At 46.1% G+C, this 18,549-nt stretch overlaps 1 protein-coding gene across 1 annotated transcript in view; it reads right to left on the reverse strand.

The window, feature by feature from the left end:
- TPD52 (tumor protein D52) overlaps nt 1–13,951 on the reverse strand; it is a 40,489-nt gene extending 26,538 nt beyond the window's left edge. The window contains exons 1-2 of the mRNA XM_048286196.1: nt 13,901–13,951; nt 13,798–13,870 (exon numbers count right to left, since the gene is read on the reverse strand). Coding sequence (XP_048142153.1) covers nt 13,798–13,819 — 22 coding nt within the window. The 5' untranslated portion in view covers nt 13,820–13,870; nt 13,901–13,951. The remainder of the gene's footprint in view (nt 1–13,797; nt 13,871–13,900) is intronic.
- Nucleotides 13,952–18,549: the final 4,598 nt, after the last annotated feature.

Here is an 18,549-nt window from a genome sequence, read left to right on the forward strand (position 1 = left end):
CAAAGGAGTGTTAATGGCACACCACCAGATTGCTGGTATGAAGTACCTGTGCAGCAGTTCACTATTACTGGGAATCTCTCACTTGAAAACCCAGAATAAGTTGTTTTGTTTTCCCTGCAGCATCAAACGAGATACATTACCTACTCCTTTATAGTCCAGCACTTTACCAGTCACCCACTCAACTGTGTGGTGCTTGAAGCGTCCTGTTCCAGATGGAACGTGGCTGCTGCTTGCCCATACTGCTAAATTCCATATCCAGCTGGGCAGCACCAATTCCTACAGTGCTTCCAAACTGATTCAGAGCAATAGCTATCACTACTTAAAGGATCTTCGACACATCCTGCCAGGGCTGCAAATTGGACAAACTCAGGACGTCAGCTTGAATACTTCTGCACTGCTGTTAATCTCATTTAAGAGATGAGGGAGAATCCTGCAACTGTGCATGCAGCAACCAGCAGCAATTCATTAACAAACCAACTGCAATGACCAGCTTTTTTTCCTAATATAATGCAGATAATGCACCTACCTTTAGAATATTATGACCACTGAAGTTGCCATTATATTAATAAGTACTCCGAGATTTTATCCGATTGATATGTCCTTGACTGACTTTTAATGCTGCTTGAGCTGAGTAAATCCTGTTAAGAGACATTTGCCCCTACTCCAAGTCACTCTAGGACAGCAAATTAAATGAAACTGTTAGCCTAGAGAGATACTGCTGTCACATAAATCAACAGACAATCATAAAACACTGATCACTCCAAAAGCTGAAGGTGGCAAAGAAAAGGGTCAAGAAAGCTTGTCCAGTGATGATTCCACAAAACGATATAAAGCTTTAAAGGACTTCCAGGTCCTAGAAAACTTGAGCATACCCACTTCCATCAGATCAGACTTTGGACAGAGATGCCACTTTTTGCTGCTGGGTGACATTACAGGCAACCTGTATTTCCTTTTTTAACAACCTACGCAGGTTCAGATCACGAAAGTACTAATCTCTCAAGATCTCCAAGCAATATTAATATATTTATGCACAATCTAGTTGTGTCCCAGTCCATTCTACAAAAAGGAAAGTTTTCCTAAATATCAGCATGCTTGGATAAGCATCCAGGTTCCTCATTTATATTTTGCAACAAAGTAAGTCAAATGAATTTAACCACTCATTTTACTGAAATATATGATAGTGAACAAAACTGGAAAGACCTATCTAATGAACACAAAGGCAGGCATTTTTCCTGATTCTGGTGCAGATGACATGATGGAAACTACAGCGGGAAGAAAGAAATGCAGGTTTGAAGGACCAAATTTTGAGGTATTTTGAGGTTCAGCTCCAAAAGAGAGGAGGGGGAGGGGAGCGGTGTTTTTTAGTTTTATGTGGTTTTGGTAGTTTGTGGTTTTTTTATGTTGGGGCTTGTGGTTGGGTAATTTTTGGTAAAGAAAGCACGCCTCCACTGATTTTAGAGAGTAGCTGCTCCAGAACTGCACTGTTCCACAAGTTGCCTCCTCCCAGTGTTTGACCTGGAACAGAACATCAGTGCGAACTCCAAGAATAAAGCTTTACACTGCTAAGTGAAGTCTAAGTTTAGCATCACTCCCTATTGCACAAGCACCACCACCCAGCCTGTTTCACCACTGTAAATGTCAAGCAAAAAAATACATATATTCATAGCCATTCTGAGTACTGGTCATGCTCTAGTTTAATGGATCCGTTCTGTTTAACAGATTAGTCTGGTAAACTTTTCAAACTTTATGGTTAAGGACTGCTCTAGCTGGTGCCCAGTAGGTTATTGTTACATCAGGTTTGGCACACTACAGCTCGGCCATCAGCACAAAAAAACCATTCAGAATAACTCAGAGCTTCAAGAGCTATGAATAATGCAACCCACAGTTTTTCATTCTGGTAAAAACTGTATCAGGATGTTGAAGAGGTGAAAGTCGAAACACTGCCTTGCGTACTGCTAGTCCTCAGTTGTCAATCCACAAGTGTGTCCTGTAGCAGGGAGCTGTGATACAGCATTATTACTAAGAAGCCATCACATCCCTCAGAAATGCTGCTGGCACCACCTTGCATGAAGGGCAAACAAGGCTTCTCCAGTAACATTACCTCGGAGCAGGAAAACTAGAGAAGTTACTTTATTTGACACTAGCTCTATCCTTAATTTATCAGTTTTCCCTCCTAAAAATATTTTAAAGTTTTCTCAGCTCCTCTCAACAACACACAGAGGTCTTGCTTTGACTTTTGTATCCCTCTTCTCGTATTCTCGCTTTCTCAAAAGATGCTTTTGAATAGGAAAATACTCTTCATTGGGGATGGGAGTGAAGTACACTTCTGGGATTCACCAAGGTGAAGTTTTGCTCTTGAATTGTAAATAAGAAACAGAAGCATATTAAAGACTTCACACATCAGTGTGCTAAAACAGAATAAGAAGACTGTCCATTCACTCCAGTAAGGCTCTCCCTTTTGCCATTTATCCCAAAAACACTTCCTCACCACAGCAGGAAGTACTCAGCAAGTTGCTCTGCTGACTCCATTGACACTCAAGTTGTTTTCCTTCTTATACAATCTCAAAAAATCTTTCATGCCAAAAAATCTGCACAGTGACAGGCACAGAAGCCAATCGAAACCACTCAGCTTCAAAGCATCAACTCCAACAGGTTTGACTTTGTACCATTCAGAAATATGCAGAAACTAATTCTCCCTGCTCATCACTGCTCATGAACCATAGTACTCGTGTTCATCTACAATTCACACTCAAAGATAGCAAAGCAGGGTGCCCCAAATACCCTTTAAGGGTGGTGTAAACTTTCCCAGTTAAAGATTTGGTCAGTATCTGTGTTTTACCATAGAATGGTTGGGGTTGGAAGGGAGCTTTAAAGGTCATCTCGTTCCAGTTCCCTTGCTAGGGACATCTTCAACTAGATCAGGTTGCTCGGAGCCCTGTCCAATGCTTCCATTGGACTTTCCAAATGTCCAGTGGACCACCTAAAACCTCCAATATTTTGAGGAATCAGGCATCCACCACCTCTCTGGGCAACCTGTTCCAGTGTTTCACCACCCTCAATGTAAAAAATTTCTCTATATCTAGTCTGAATCTACCCTCCTCCAGCTTAAAACCATTACCCCTTATCCTATCACAACAGGCCCTGCTAAAAAGTCTGTCCCCATCTTTTTATAAGCCCCCTTTAACTACTGAAAGGCTGCAATAAGATTTCCCTGAAGCCTTCTTTTCTCCAGGCTGAACAACCTCATCTCTCTCAGCCTTTCCTCATACAATAGGTGTTCCATCCCTCCAATGATTTTCATGGCTCTCCTTTGAACCTGCTTCAACAGGCCCAAGTTTTTCCTGTTCTAGGGACCACAGAACGGGACACAATACTCCAGGTGGGATCCCATGAGATCCAAGAAGATCCCTGACCTGTTGGCCACTATTGCTTTTGATGAGGACCAGGATGTGTTACCGCTTTCTGGGCTGCAAGTGCGCACTGTTGACCCATGTCCAGCTTTTCATCCACCAGCACCAGTCTAAGTCCTTCTCTACAGGGCTGCTCTCAATCCCTTCATTCCCCCAGCCTGTACTGACACTGCAGGTTGCCTTAACCCAGAATAATTTATGGGAACAAATTACACACTTAAGAGTGTGAACAACTTGCAGCTCAGAAGTTGGTGTTTTAAGCAATGCACCAAGAGGGGTGTATTAGAAGGGGTGCAGAAGGCTCACCTACCATTGCAGCTGTGCTCTGAGAGCACCAACCACCTTTCCTGTAGGATTGCTGGACTGTTAAAACCAAGTCCTCAAAACCACATTTGAACATGAACAAGTACCCCCATACATACACCATAAAAACCATGCAACTCCTGCGTCTTTACAGAAGTGCTCTGTATTGTCCAACCAACCCAATCAGTGGGCAGTTGGTGCAGCCCTGCACCAACATACAATACATGCAGCCCTGCACACCTGCAGTACATGCAGCAGCTCTCTGGTACTTGTTAGGTGCCTGGTGAGCTGCTGGCTTTTTCCTCCTTTGATATTAAACATAGTTAAACAAGTTTATATTGAACAGCAGCACCGATTGCTGGAACTGAGTAATCAAGAATGCACTTGCAGTAGACTGATTTCTTTGGAAAAAGTCAACTGTTGGAGACACCACAGTCCAAAACCGAATTCTTCCCCCTACAATATTTAGAGATTCCTCCAGAAAACCAAAAACAACTAAGTTGACTGAGTATTTAAAGATTAACCTGAAGGACAGGAAAGCAAGATTTGTTTGCATCTAAAAACCAAGGCTATATTCAAAAAGAGACATTCAGCCACTGAATTTTACTTTTCCAAAGAAGTGTACTACTACCTGCTTAGTGTTCACACTAGTTCTGCTACATAAAGTGTTAATGAGATCGATGTACAAAGCTCAAGTAGCAGTTGACAAAGTACAGACAGGTGTCTCTGTTGTACTTCAGCATTTACTAGAAGTGCACTAAGAAATTCAAATGTATTTTAGGGAAGGCTAGTATTTAAGACTGATTGCTATAAACAGTTATTTAAATGGTAGCAGTGACTGTTTATTCCTTCATCAGAATTTTCAGACAAGGAGATTTAGAGTGGGTGTCTAAAACACACCTTTACTGCAGTTAAGGACTGCTTTATTGGAGAAAATAACAGTAATATTTCAGAGTCTTCCCCTCCTTCCAAATTACTGCACTTAAATCATATGACAGTAGCAGTCAGCTAGAAGTGCAGTAGAGCTTTTGGCAGTTAAACTACATAAACAACTTCTATGACACACAGGATCCCCCCAGCACATCCTAATCTGGTTTTGGGATACATCTCCCCAGCCCAAGCTTGGGGCTGAGGTCCCCACACACCCTGGACCAGGAGCTGGTGTGAAAAGATAGTGTGCAGGGATCCAACTATGGCCTGAGACCTGGAAGAAGTAGGGAGCCAGACCCACAATGTGCTCAGTCTTGCTCAACAAGAAGATCAGGGATGAACACCTGCTTGGCAAGCAGCAGCACAACACCATTTCAGACAATGGCAAGCTGGGGTTGTGGCCTTCTCCAGACAGTTCTCTTTGGGGTCCTCTGCAGGAGGTTGTGTTCCCTGTTCCTTCAAGTGTCTGCAGAGGTGGTGACAGGCCACATGGCAATGCTCTGAACACAGCAGGTGGACCCACCCCTTTCTTGAGGGCCCATACAGACATACTTGGGATACCAGAGCTGCAGAGCGCCTGAAGAGTCTGCCCAGGCAGCAGACACAAAGGCTTGTCACAACTCAGAGCACAAGAAGGTAAAACATAACTCCCACACAGGCACCAGAGAAGTCTTAAGAGAAAGACCAGAAGTCATTTCAGGTCTTTCCTTTTGCTCAAGAACAAACTCCCTGTTAAAAAAACAGTTTTGGAGCACAACACTGCAAATAGCTTGTTGAGGAGATGAAACAGAGCATGAATGGTGCTTTTCAGAGCTCATAGCTCCAAGCAAAGCACACTGCAGTAAAACAGCCTGTTTTCCTTCTGCCAAGACTGTGACATCTGGCAACAGGAAAGTCAATATTTAAAGCAGGCTCCATTCCTACCCCATGCCTAGTCTGGTACTACTTCTGATGCTCCTCATCCCTGAATGCACGTCAGCCGCTCAGCAAAACCTCTTCAGGGACTGCTTGGCGCAGATTTTTTTGGTGCTATGGAAACAGCCTGCACAGCGGCGTGTGATCCGCTCACGCACACCGAGGCCTGTCTGTGTGCAGGCACAGAACTAACCTCTGCCAGCAGTCATCAAAGCACACCGAGCAGTCAGCAAGTCAAAAACAGTGATTGATCTGGGGGCTTTCTGCTCTGCCTTCAGCCTGCTTCTCAAGACTCCTCAGATGTAGGCAAAACACTTTTGAGATGTGCTGAAGGGACTTCTCTTCTGCAGAACAATACAGACACTAGAGAGAAAGGTGCACTCCAGCCAGTGTGAGCTGTGCCCATTTCATAACCCTGACCCTTCTTTTGAGTAGGAAGTACTGGTTCCCACTTAAAGGACAGCTTCTTTAAAGTTGCTTATAGGCAAGTCCTTGCACAGTTCCATTCCCAGGAACCTGTGTGAGGAAAAGCAAGGGACACATCAGGACTCTGATACACTCTGCAGAGACTACAAGGTATCAGAAGATGCAAGTTCAGTGAAATTGCCTTCTTCAAAGGCAGCCCGTCCTGGCAGCAGCTGCAAATGTCCAATACTGTATGTTATTCCCAGGGACTGGATTGTTGTAGAACACTGCAATGAACATCAGACAGAGATGACTCGAGTGGAAGCAGAAGGGGAGTTTCTTTCAAATTCTGCTATCCTGATCAAATTAACCAAGACTTTCTAATGTCATGATGTGATACACATTTAGGCAGAGAAAAAATAGAGAGATAAGTAGGATCACTTCTTGCTCATCTTGGGACCCCTGCTAATAGTTTAATTAGAGTACTTTAGGCAAAAAGTAAACACCACCAAACAGACACAAGCAACATTCCCAATGCTACACAGCTTTGCCAGCCTAAAGAGCAGTTAAGAAACATTACTTACACAGCTTTGTTTTCAACCTTTTTCAGGTTTTTCTCGTGAACCAACATCACTGCCAAGCATGGGCTCTAATCCTAGCAAAGCACAGGAGGAGCACCTGTCTGAAAACACCAACTCCGGCCCAGGTCGCCTCCCTTGGCACATCTTTTCATCTCTATCCAAGGGTTAGGGGGTTCTGATGAAGCGCCACTTCCCTCTAGCTGCTAGACAAGGGAAAGCAAAACAGGAAAAATACCTGCTGTTCTGCCTCTGCTTGCCTCACCCATCACCCCAAGCAAGCTGCAGGGGCTCCCCAGCCTCTTTGTTACTCCACAGTACAACACTGCCATTGCTAGTGACAGGACATAAGCTTTGAGCCGAGCTTGCAAGGCCCCAGGACTAGAGACTTGTCAGGCTTGCTCTGTCTCAACCCTTCTTGATTTGCCTGCAGCTTTGTTTTACTTGGCCTGTCTCAGAGCAGAGACACAGGGTGTGAGAATACAGGCATGGTACAAGTAAGAGGGCACAGGGCTGACAATGGAGATCCCACAGCTGTAAGAAAGTCACCAGAGGAGATGTGCAGTTGGACAAGACTATCTTATAACATAGATAACAGAGAGCAAAGGAATAATATCTAACATATATAAAAGGCACTTTATATAATAGATTTGGATGTAACATGGAGCTTGCAAAGCAATGAAAGAAAGATCTGTAAAAACTAAACAGAACAGAAGGATTCCAGTGGATCCCACAGTGAGGAAGAAACCACCAATATCCTACGCCTCTCAGAAAAGGAGTCACAATATGACAACTTGCTCTAATACCCCTGCCACCACCAAAATGATACTAACAGCCCCAGAAGCCAGGGGAAGGATGAGTAAGACACCAAGAAAAAGGTACAGAAACTAAGTTTGTATGCTACCTTTATTATTACTAAAGCTTCATCTGCATAATAGTCTTTCTAAACTAATTCTTTAATTAGATTGTTAACGTTTCAATTACACAATAAACAGGTTTTCTTTCCATGTACTCACACAAAGTGTGCTTCCTCTTTATCTATGAAGTTTTCAAGCACAGCACACATTTGTTGTTCTGCTGGGAGGCTACCAGCAGGAGAGGGGCAGTTCAGAAGCCTGTCACTCCAAACCACATGTGGCACAGCACATTCCTATAGACCTCAGTTCTAGAGAAAAGGGAGCATTCCAGGCTTGGCCAAGGCAGCATCTGCTGGGCCACTCCACTGTCAGTCAGCATCCAAGGACACTTATTGCTCTCATACTCTGGAATAGAGAAGTCAGCTTGCAAAACAGGAAAGCTGCCTCTTTCAGTGACAGTATTCACACCACAATAGAACTGCTGCTTTCCCTCTAGATAGCATCAATCCACCCCTTTCTGCTCAGGAGCAAGTAACAGCACAATGAGCATTTTTCCACGCACCAGCATTTGCTGGCAGACAGTGCTGTGCTGCTCCCCCCACCACACCCCCGGACAAGTGGCTGCAGACTCATGCAGCTGACTGCCACCACTTGTACTTGCACTAGCAGAAAATCCATACAGCCATCTACACCTCTGCCAGAAATAAGTGTTTTCATAGCAGGGCAAGGATGCTCCAGACCAGTTAGCCTGGCTCATGGTATCATCCTGCCAGATGGCCAAAGCCAACACACAGCTACATATTCTTTCACTTCTGCTCCTTTAACCAGAGGAAGAGGAGGAAGATGAGTAAGAAGAAATGGCAGGAGTGACACCGAACCTTCAGGAGAGATCCAGATTAGAAAGTTCTGGGTAGCTGGTCTGTTACTGCAGCCCTTTTCAAAAGAGAAGGCTTTCAGTAGAAAGACTGTCTTCTAACACAAGGTTTTTGAGTGAAGGTTCCAAATCACTCTGGCTAACACACCCAAATATGAGCAATTTTGAAGACAGTCACTACATTTAACAGGAGAGAAAGCTGTCCCTCTGGAGACTTAAATTGAAGCTGACACAAAGTGACAGTGTTGGCTGAACAAGAGCATTTCAATTTAGTACTTAATCTCACTTAATGCTTGCTTTCCCTTTTAGTCACCCTTTGTTTGACATTTTTCTGCTTACTCACTGCAGGATATCCAAAGAACAAGGGTAAACACCTCCCTTCCTCCACACAGCAAATCTCAAATCAGAAGTGCCCATATTACAAAGACTCCAGTGGAGGCAACAGCAGGGTCATCATCCTCCTACCTGGAGGTGAGCATCTCGTAAAAGCACAAAAACCCCACACTCACCAGGTGTCTGCTGCACAGGTCTCAGCAAATGACACTGCTGCTCTCTCCTATTAAACTAAGAAGGGAGGAGTTTGGGTTATTTTCTTTTGAAAATTGCTCAAGAAAACATTGGCTTTCAAGAAGACTCCCTGCACTGTGTCTGCTGCCATGGAAACATCACTTTTTGAAGAGATACAGCACATAACCTCCCTTACCTGCAGCAATGTCCAGCACCCTCAGGAATCAGCAATCCACAAACAGCTCCCTGATTTTACACAGAAACTCTAGTCCCTCATCTTCCTGCAAGACTTCTCGGTACCAGCTGAGGGACTCCCTGCCAATAAAAACTGCCAGGACACCTTCCTGTTAAAGGAGCAAATAGTTGTGAAGAAAGAGGACAAAGCCTCCCCAGCCTTTACAACACTCAGGTCAGCCAAAGCAGCTTTTGGGATGTCCTCACCCAGCAGGGTCAGTGCATGGCAGAAAGCATCAGAAGCCCCAACACTCACTTCCTTCATCACCCAGCTCCTTCTGGGACTATACTAACAGCTGGCTCACAAAGCTGAGGTTGTTAGTCAAAGGCTGCTGTATTCAGCAGCTGTAGAAGACAAGGGGAAAAAATGTACATACAAGATAGACAGGAGCATGAATAGAGATACGAATGAGATAAAAATGAATAGAGATAACATTCCCAAGGCAGAGTAGTGCACTATGTGGTTACTGACAGCCCCTGCAGATGGAAGGGGCTGTGCTCTGCAGCCTCCAGGCACAGCTCACAGCAGCTCAATAGCACTCGTGCCCAGGCCAGGAGAGGTGTTAACATATGGCAGCCAACTGTCAGCCATGAAAACCAGCTGTTCCCGCTTTACCCACAAAGCACCCAGATCAAGCAGAGCAGGTGCTTGCTCAGCCTGCACCAGCACAGTCTCACACCAAAGCCAAGGTGCGGTGCTTTATTTCAGGCCAGCAACGTCAGCCTGAGCCTCCAAGGCCTCCCATTGCTTTGGAGGGCATTTGCAGTGGGAGAAAGAGGAACCCATGGGCTGCTTCTAAGTATGGGAAACTGGAACAAAAAGGAATTGCATCAGTTTCATGTCGGATTTTAAAAGACCCGAGCAGTTACAGCTTGGCCTCATTGGAGGATCAAAGAACATAGATCCTTAGCTAAGCTTTCCCTGCGCCAAAATGTCCGAGAGCAGACCTTACTCTGGCTGAGTGAAAGACTGTACTGCCTGCTTGTGACAGTGTTCATTGTAGGGAACAGGGATAAACATCCATGCATACCACAAGCCACAGATTCCTTCCACAGTTGGGCCACTGGGCTGGCCCCCTCCTCCATATCCTACTGAAGTGGGTGTGAGCAAGAATGAAGAGTTCAAGTTACCCTTCAATGCTCACGCACTGCAGGAAGGCAGAACAGCTGACACTGCTCCAGCCTCCAGCTGCCCACCCAACAGTTGTGCATCAGCTGCTCCAGCATCCCTCCAACACAGCGCACAGATCCCCCACATTTCCATACCTCATTCATGCACTGGCTTAGAGAGGAGGACAGCAACACCATCAAATAACTCACGTTATGCCACCCCATCAAGTCAGGACCCCCAGCCTGAGTCAGAACAAGATTTCAACCCCCCCAATACAGTTTTTCATGCAAAAGAAATGAGGGCATGCTGCTGTTCAAGGGACCTACTCGTGTAAGTCTTCTGATATTTTTGTCATCTTCAAGTCACCATTACAGACACTCAGCTCAGTGAAATCATTCTTCCTTTGCAGTTCCCACAACAGCTGTCCACTTGTATTTACTTACAAGTGTTTGATTTCACAATTGCACATTAAGTGAAAAAAAAAAAATCATACCTACAGTACTGCAAGTACCTAGTGATAAGAAAACAAATAAAGCAGTAGGAAAAGGTGCAGCTTTGTCCAATGGGACAATGGGGGAAATGTTATGCTACTGCCAGCAACAAGTTCTTTCTGCACAAAAAAATAACATTAAAGTCCATTCTGTCAGCCCCAAAAGTGCAAGTCAAGGCTCTAGGAAAAGAAAGGCTTACATAGTCTCTCAAGAAATCACATGTAGTGTTTTGGGACTCCTTTTAAGTACCACAAAAGCCTGAAGATTTTGAAAGACACCAGGTTACATAAGTGAAGCGTTGCTGAAGCATAAGAGGAACCCCTGAACATAACATCAGAGATGGATCATTACTATATAACTGTGCTGTGGTGCATGTGTTCGTGAGACCGCTCACTGGCACAATCCACTGTAGGGGCAGCTTCATCCATATTCTTCCACTGGTAAACTGTATGAGCACTAACAGTAACAGTGGCAAGCCAGAGAGAGACTCTTTTTGCAAGCATAATCAGGTGTAGTTGTGGTTTCACTTTTTTGGGGGGGGAGGGGGGAGGGGAGTAGGGAGGCAGAGGGGACAGCAGCATCTTTGTGAAAGCACAACTGCAGTTATTAATCTATTCAGCAACTAAGTCCATACAGTGAATCAGATTTTTGTTCATGACAAGTTAAAGCAAAGCAACAGAACAAGGGACTCCTCATCTCAGGATAATATTATATCCATTTGGCTTGAGCCAACACTACTGCTTTGGCACCTGTAATCACAGAGCAAGAGGCTCCGAGCCTTTGGAGTGCATCGAGAATCACACGGAGCCACAGAGCCAGTCCAAATATCCCTTTGCTGAAAACGAAGACATTTCAAGTGAAAAGTTGCTCAGTGGTTCTGATCCTGCTAGTGGTAGGCTAGGAACAACTTTTTAAGGACTGCTGCCAAACCTGACTGCTCGAGAGAGGAGAGACTTCAGCACATTCTACACCTGGAACATTATCCTTGTCCAGTTTGGCTGCAGTCTTAACCATAATCCAGATTTTCTTCCTACCTCCTAACTTTTGCTGTCTGAGAAAGCTGTCATCGTAACAACAGAATGTGCAACCTCTGACTTGCAATTTTAAGCAACTTAATTTCTGATTAAAAGAGGCAATCCAAGCCAGCCCCAGAGACAGGACCTGGCAGCCTGGACTTTAACCACATACATTGGCTTTAGTGAGTAATAATATTGTATCATCGAGCAGAGCTGCCAATGCAAGCACTCCAGTTTGCCAAGGAAAGTGGTCTTTGAAGTCTAATTGGCAAGGTATTAGAAGCCATTAATTAACTGGCACAAGTATGTTGACTATTCTAGATTTTCCCATTGTACCTGCAGATCTCCCCCTCAGCATGAACAGAAAACAGCATAATCACTCCAAAAAGAAGGCAGAGGAAGAAGGTGTTGCACCATGTTTGCTCTGTAACAGTCCCTTACATCACACTAGGTACACTATTCCGATAAACATCCTGAGGTGCAATACCCTCTTTGTAGGAAGCCATTTATAACAGAAGTGAGTAAAATAACAAAACAAACCTCTACTAAGTGTCAGGACTGTCACTACAGTTTTTCAAAAGATCATGTTATTTTACCCTCCTTTTCCATCAGAAGTTGTTCAAGACCCTGCAGTTGCAATAAGGACCTTTGCTTTTTTATAAAAAAGCCTCAAGAACTTTGGGACAAATATTGACACCAGTTTTAATGCTCCTGCAGTTGGAATTAAAATTCTGATCGGACTGACAGTTGTGCTATTTTCTGGCACAATACTGTTTATTAGTACCCAAAAACAGGGTTTGGTGGTTGTTTTCTTTCCTTTTTTTTTTGTCGTTGATTGGCTTGTTTTTTTTTTTTTTATTTAATAGACACAGGACTTCAAAATGGTTGAAGGAAACTCCCTGAGGAGGTTCAGCCCCTCACCAGATTATACCTTCTGGTCAGGCAAAGATGCCTTGACCTTTTCTCTAGGTACAGAGAAACTCAGAAGTCATTGTTAATTGTACGAGTATACTATACAAGTCTCGAAACACTTAACTGTGTGTTTTGGCTGTGTGTAACTGGGAGCAAATCAAGGCTGGTGCCCAGACCAGCTCACCTGGCAGAGCACAGAGCTTGACCGTGGCAGAGTCAGGGGTACATTCCCAGAAGCTCGAGCCCCTCCAACACTCCAGCCGCCACAACTGCATGCTTCCTGCCATCCCCAGCATGACAAGCAGGAAAACCCTGAATGAAATCAGCCCAAGGGCACAGACACAGAGCTAACCAAGCAGCCCTGCCAGCTTACTGCAGGTAACTTAGTGACCCCAGCCTGCCCTACTTCGTCTAGTGGAAAGCAGCTGGCGTGTAGTTCAGTACCACACCATATAAAAGGCTCCAACTGATCTATGAATGGGTTAGATAAATCTAATACACCTCTGTGGGATAAGGTTATACAGCAAGAGAACGTGCTTTGCCTGCCTTCGGGTCAGTTTTCATCAGAGCACCAACTGCTCTCTTTGGCAAGCAGTCCCAAGGTTTTTGGTTTTCAATAAACCATAAAGTTTTAGGAAGAGTGTTGCAACCATGGCAGGTAGGACAACAGTCTTCCCAGGCAAAATGCACACCAGTGAAGCGCCACAGAGGCGCCAGCCCTGCTGCCGCTCAGGGGCCGAGAGGCAGCTGCCCAAACGGAGCTGCCAGCTGCGGGGCAACCCTGGGCTGGAGAGAATTAAAAGGGAACAAACCCTGCGAACAGCGCTGGTCAATCAAAAGTTGCACACTCGTAAAATGGAAGAGCTTTACTTTTACCGCAGGGCGCAAGCAGAAAGTTTATTCTGCCCACGAAGCGCCGAGGGAAGGCCGGGATGCGCTGCCCGCGCATCCGCGCCTGGGGGGCCCGGCAGCCGCCCCGTGCTCCGCCGCCCGGCCCCGGTTCCGCCTTTCCCGAGCCGACGGCCGGCGCAGCCTTGCCCAGGCCGGGGCGAGCCTCTCCCGCACCGCCCCGACCCCTAGCGCTGCCCGGCCCGGCAGGGCAGGGCAGGGCTGGGCTGGGCTGGGCAGGGCAGGGCAGGTCCGGGCCGAGCAGCCAAGGGCTGCGAGAGCCACCGCCGTCCCCGCCGCACCAGCGCCAACGCCAGCACCGCCACCCGCCCGAGGCGCAGCGGCAGCGCCCACCCCCCGCTCTACCTTGGTCCCTCGGGGGCTCCATGGCGGCCCCGCGCCCGTCCCGGTGCCCGTCGCGGCTGCCCCGGCCCGGCCCAGCCCGGCTCGGCTCGGCTCGGCTCGGCTCGGCTCGGCTCGACGCCCGCCCCCGCCGGCGCCTGGCTGGCAGCGGAGGCGCCGCCCGTGCCCGCGGGGCGGGGCCGCCGCCCGTCACTCAGCGGCGCGTCCCGCCCAGGTGAGCGAGCACCGCGGCCCCGGCCCGCCCCGGCCCGCGCAGGTGAGCAGCCCCCGAGCCTGCCCCTCGGTCAGCCCCTCACCGCCTGTATCCTGGCTCCAGGGCAGCGCCAGGGTCTGCAGTGCTGCTGCACCTCGGAGCTGCGTGCCCCAGGCCGGTGCTGCCTTGTGCTGGCTGACACGTCCTGGCACCGGCTCGGTGCGGAGACGCACAACCAACCTACTGCCCGCAGCTGGTGCGACGGGCAGGAGGAAGCTACCACCGAAGAGATCCAGCTCACAGAATCAGTTAGGTTGGAAAAGACCTCTGAGATCATCCAGTCCAACCTATGACCAAACACCAGCTTGTCAACTAGACCATAGCACTAAGTGCCAAATCCCGTCTTTACTTAAACACCCGCAGGGACGCTGACTCCGCCACCTCCCTGGGCAGCCCATTCTCATGTCTAATCACCATTTCAGCGAAAAAGTTCTTCCTAATGTCCAACCTAAACCACCCTTAGCAGAGCTTAAGACTGTCTTCTCTTGTCCTGTTACTGGTTGCCTGGGACAAGAGGCAGATCTCCACCTGGCTACAGCTTCCTTTCAGGTAGTTGTAGAGAGTGATCAGATCACCCCTGAGCCTCCCTTTCTCCAGGCTAAACAACCCTAGTTTCTTCAACCACCCCTCACAAGACTTGTGCTCCAGACCCTTCACCACCTTGTGTCCTTCTCTGGACATGCTCCAACACCTTTGTGCTGCTGTGGAATCTTCTTTCTGTTTGTATATCGAAATATACCCACCCACACAAATTGTACTGCATTTCAGAAGTTAAACTGTGATTTTATATTCACTTTAGAGATTGCCCTGCAAGACTCATCAGCATTTCCACCAGGCAAGCTGGTCGTGGCTGCTTTAAACAGACTTCAGCAGCTGAAAAGAAAACCAACAACTGTCCTGGCTGCAATCCTAGCTGCAATCATACCTCTTTCTATGAAAATATCATTAAGTGCAGAGAAGTTTTCATTATGCACTTTGATCAGCAGGCTGCCTTACCGAGAGTATTAAGCTACCAAATAGATCCTTTGCTTCACCCTTTTCAAATCCCTGGCCTTGACATCTATGGATTTGATTGTTTGAAAAGATCAATGTTTGTGCAGAATGGGTGGCAAGGCCTCCATGGCAGGGCTGTGTGAATAGCCAAATTGTTCCCAGTGTTCAGCATGCATGGTCACATGCTAAAGCAGAGCACAATAGAGAGTCATGAGGTGCCAACTCAGGATGTCCTTGCTTTGGATAACAAAGAGCAGCAGCAAATCCAGGTAGTTTTTCAATCTACAAGGCAGCTGAGGAACGTGAGCTTTTGCTAGGGTAAGGGAAAGTGAGTTTATAGGATATGCATACTTGCAGCAGGAGGTTGTTAGAGTGGTATCATAAAAATAGGAAGTCAATCACAATATATCCCTCAATGTTTATATTTTTCCCCAAATATATGACTCTCAACACAAACTCATCCCACATATCTCAGATATGTTTTATGACTGTTTCAAAAAGTAAATTCAAATAGATATTTGAAAGGGTACAACTGCTTTTATTTTTTAAAAAAATAGATTTTTTTCCCCACAGTACTCCACTTGAAGTCCCAAGCTTTCCCACTGACCAGCTGATATGTGATCCATCATCTGTAATCACAGTGGAAGAATATCAGTAGCAATAAAATTTGCCCTCCTTTGCAGGTACTTTTCACTAGCAGCAGCCCTGGGGGCTCTTAAATGCCTGTCAAGAACCAACTTGCAGGGCAGTGAAGCTGTCAGCATCTCACTGCCTCTTGCAGGGGAAGGGATATTTCACTAGCACATCCAAAAAAGCAAGAGCTAGCCGTCAGGAAAGGACTACTACCTGTACAGCTGATTCAGTACCCTCTGCTAGCGACACTGCCACCAGCCCACCTGAGTCTGAGTGGAGCGGAGCACTGCTGATTCGCTGACCCACACAGCTGGGGAATGCTCTGTTCAATGCAAGTGTAGCCTGAATGCACAGTCTTGCTCCCAGTTTGCTGAACTCAGTGTCTAAGCTTAGAAATCCCCCCTTCCCAGGCCTGCTAGGATACTCTGCTGTTCAATTTCCCTAGCAGCTGTGGCCCTCTCAAAGTAGTAATGGGCCTACATGTGATATTAGATCCCAACCATGTCCCTAGATGTCCTGCCCAGAAAAATTTTAGATGTGAGACGCTCAAAACCCCCCATTTCCAAATACAATGATGTATTGCCTTTTCACACATTGCCCTGATTAGCAACGAGATGGAATTGTTGTAACAAGCATCTGTTACTCAAACCAAAGCCTGTTAAATGTTGAATATTGCCTACGGGCTCCAATTATAATCACAGAACATAAACACATTAACTGAGAAGAAAAGACTGAATTTGTCCTGAAGGTCCTGCTGTGTCTATGAAAAAGGACAGAAGTGTAGGACAATGGGACTAGGAGTATACTGAGCTCAGTGCCTGTGACTTCTTGTTTCCTCTGATCAGTTATAAAAATAAAAACAAACACGTACCTGTATAGCAGCCTGGTCTAGTGGAAGGTACCCTTGTCCATGGCGGGGGGGGTGGAACTAGATGGTCTTTAAGGTCCCTTCCAACCCAAGCCATTCTATGATTCTATAGAAGGCAAGCCTATTAGAACTTTGAACCACCTAAATACAGGACTTGAAAATACTTTGTCCTGAGTGGTACTGGGCCTGTCCTGTGCAAGGGTTGTTTATTGCCAGGGAATACAAGCAGAGCAGCAAACACAGAAGTACCTCACATTATGGCTGTGTGCCAAATTTCATTTCCCACTCACAACCCTGGAGCCTTCCCAGCGCTCTGCCGTATTGATAGGCTTGGTCTCCCGCTGTGGAGTCAGAGCCCAGTTTTAAAATACATTCCCCCTAGATCATCTGTTTATTGAAAATAACTGGCAAGGCAGTCAGAAGTGAACATAAGCCAAGGTTTCAGAGAATTAATACTGCCAAGGTCATTGAAGAATATATGCTTAAGAGTACCAATTTATTTGCGGGTTTTTTTCAAAATGCAGCAGAAGAGCACCATTGGCTTGGCTTCTTTCAGGAGCCTAGAATGATTTTGTTGAGCTAAACCTCAGTTCAATTACCTCTTCTAGGCAGAGAATTAAGCTCTTAGCTCCCATAAACCTGCCCCAGGCTCAGGGGGAAGCACTCTGCCACAGGTTAGGATCAGTTTCAGAAATGGAAATGGTTCCAGTGCATATAAAAAAAGTTCACAAAAGAGTGTGATATTCAATTTTAGTGAGAGAAGAGCCTTGTTGCTCAGTTGTGTTCGTCTAAGCACATTTATAAATATTCAGTGTGATGTAGCTAAGCACAGAGGGTTTTTTTTCCTCCCCACACAACAGCCCTGAGGGCAGAGTGGAATGCACACTGTTCTCTGGCTCACCTCATACCCTCTTCCTCATAACCTCTGGCTTGGGCACTCTTGCAACATGTAAAAAATCAGAACTCCTTTAGCAGAAGACACATATGTGTTCTGAACCACCAGAAAAGCAGGTAAATAAAAACTGTAATGAACCTATATTTACCATATGCCAAGTGAATATCACTGGGATATTAGTGGAAGGAAAACAGACAAGTAAGCACACTCCCTCCCTCTGTGTTATTGTCTGATGCACCAAACATAACCCAGAAAGCATGTACTGTATCAAAGTCCTGGCAGCCAAAGAGGTACATACATTGGATCAGAAATGGTATGCAATATGTCCCACCTGAGGAAGCATTAAAAGTCCCTAAAATCAGATCTGCCTATGCCAAATTAACAGTACCATCAAAAAGAGACACTGAACGTGTAAGAACCTTTTTAGGCCAGCATCAGCTGACTCACAAGTCAACGAGTTTGTAGTTTTGACTCATTTATTTCTTGCTAAAACTCTTTTGTGGAAATAAATCCTTCCCACCTCTTAGTGTCTATAGGTCAAGGTCATACCTGGGTAGCCACTGGGATAGATAAGCAGATGCCTAGTGGAGTTCTAAAATTCCATGGGCTCCCACCTCACCACAAGCAAAGTGCAGCATGTTGCTGAAAATATCTGTGGATGCCTTCCCACCTCTTTAAATGACTGAGTGTCTCCAAGCCCAAGGCCACTTTTGAAACCAATCCTGAACTGGTTAAATGCTGAACACCCTGCAGTTCTAAGCATTTGAGTGAGAATACATTAAGGACAGGATTGTTGGAGGTGCCTCCAAAAGAACTTGGAGGTCTTCAGCTGAGTAGACCACCATAGAGAAGCCTCCATGAGCATTCCACAGTGGTCAGCTAGCTGTGAGACTGTCATTTGTCCAGTGCCAAATCCCAAAATCCTTATAGGAACTAAACCTTCCATCAAGGACCAAACTTCAACTGCCTGCATGAGCTTGTTGCCTGTAACTAATCTGAGTGGGTGCATACAAAAGACTGTTAGCTGGGAGTTTGTGCCTCCCACCTATAGCAGCTTTTGACAGCCACTGTGTACAGATGCTGGTAAATGTGGATAAAAGGACTTGGGGTGGG

This window comes from Corvus hawaiiensis, chromosome 26 (genome assembly GCF_020740725.1).
Source record: "Corvus hawaiiensis isolate bCorHaw1 chromosome 26, bCorHaw1.pri.cur, whole genome shotgun sequence".
In the NCBI taxonomy this organism is placed as follows: domain Eukaryota; kingdom Metazoa; phylum Chordata; class Aves; order Passeriformes; family Corvidae; genus Corvus; species Corvus hawaiiensis.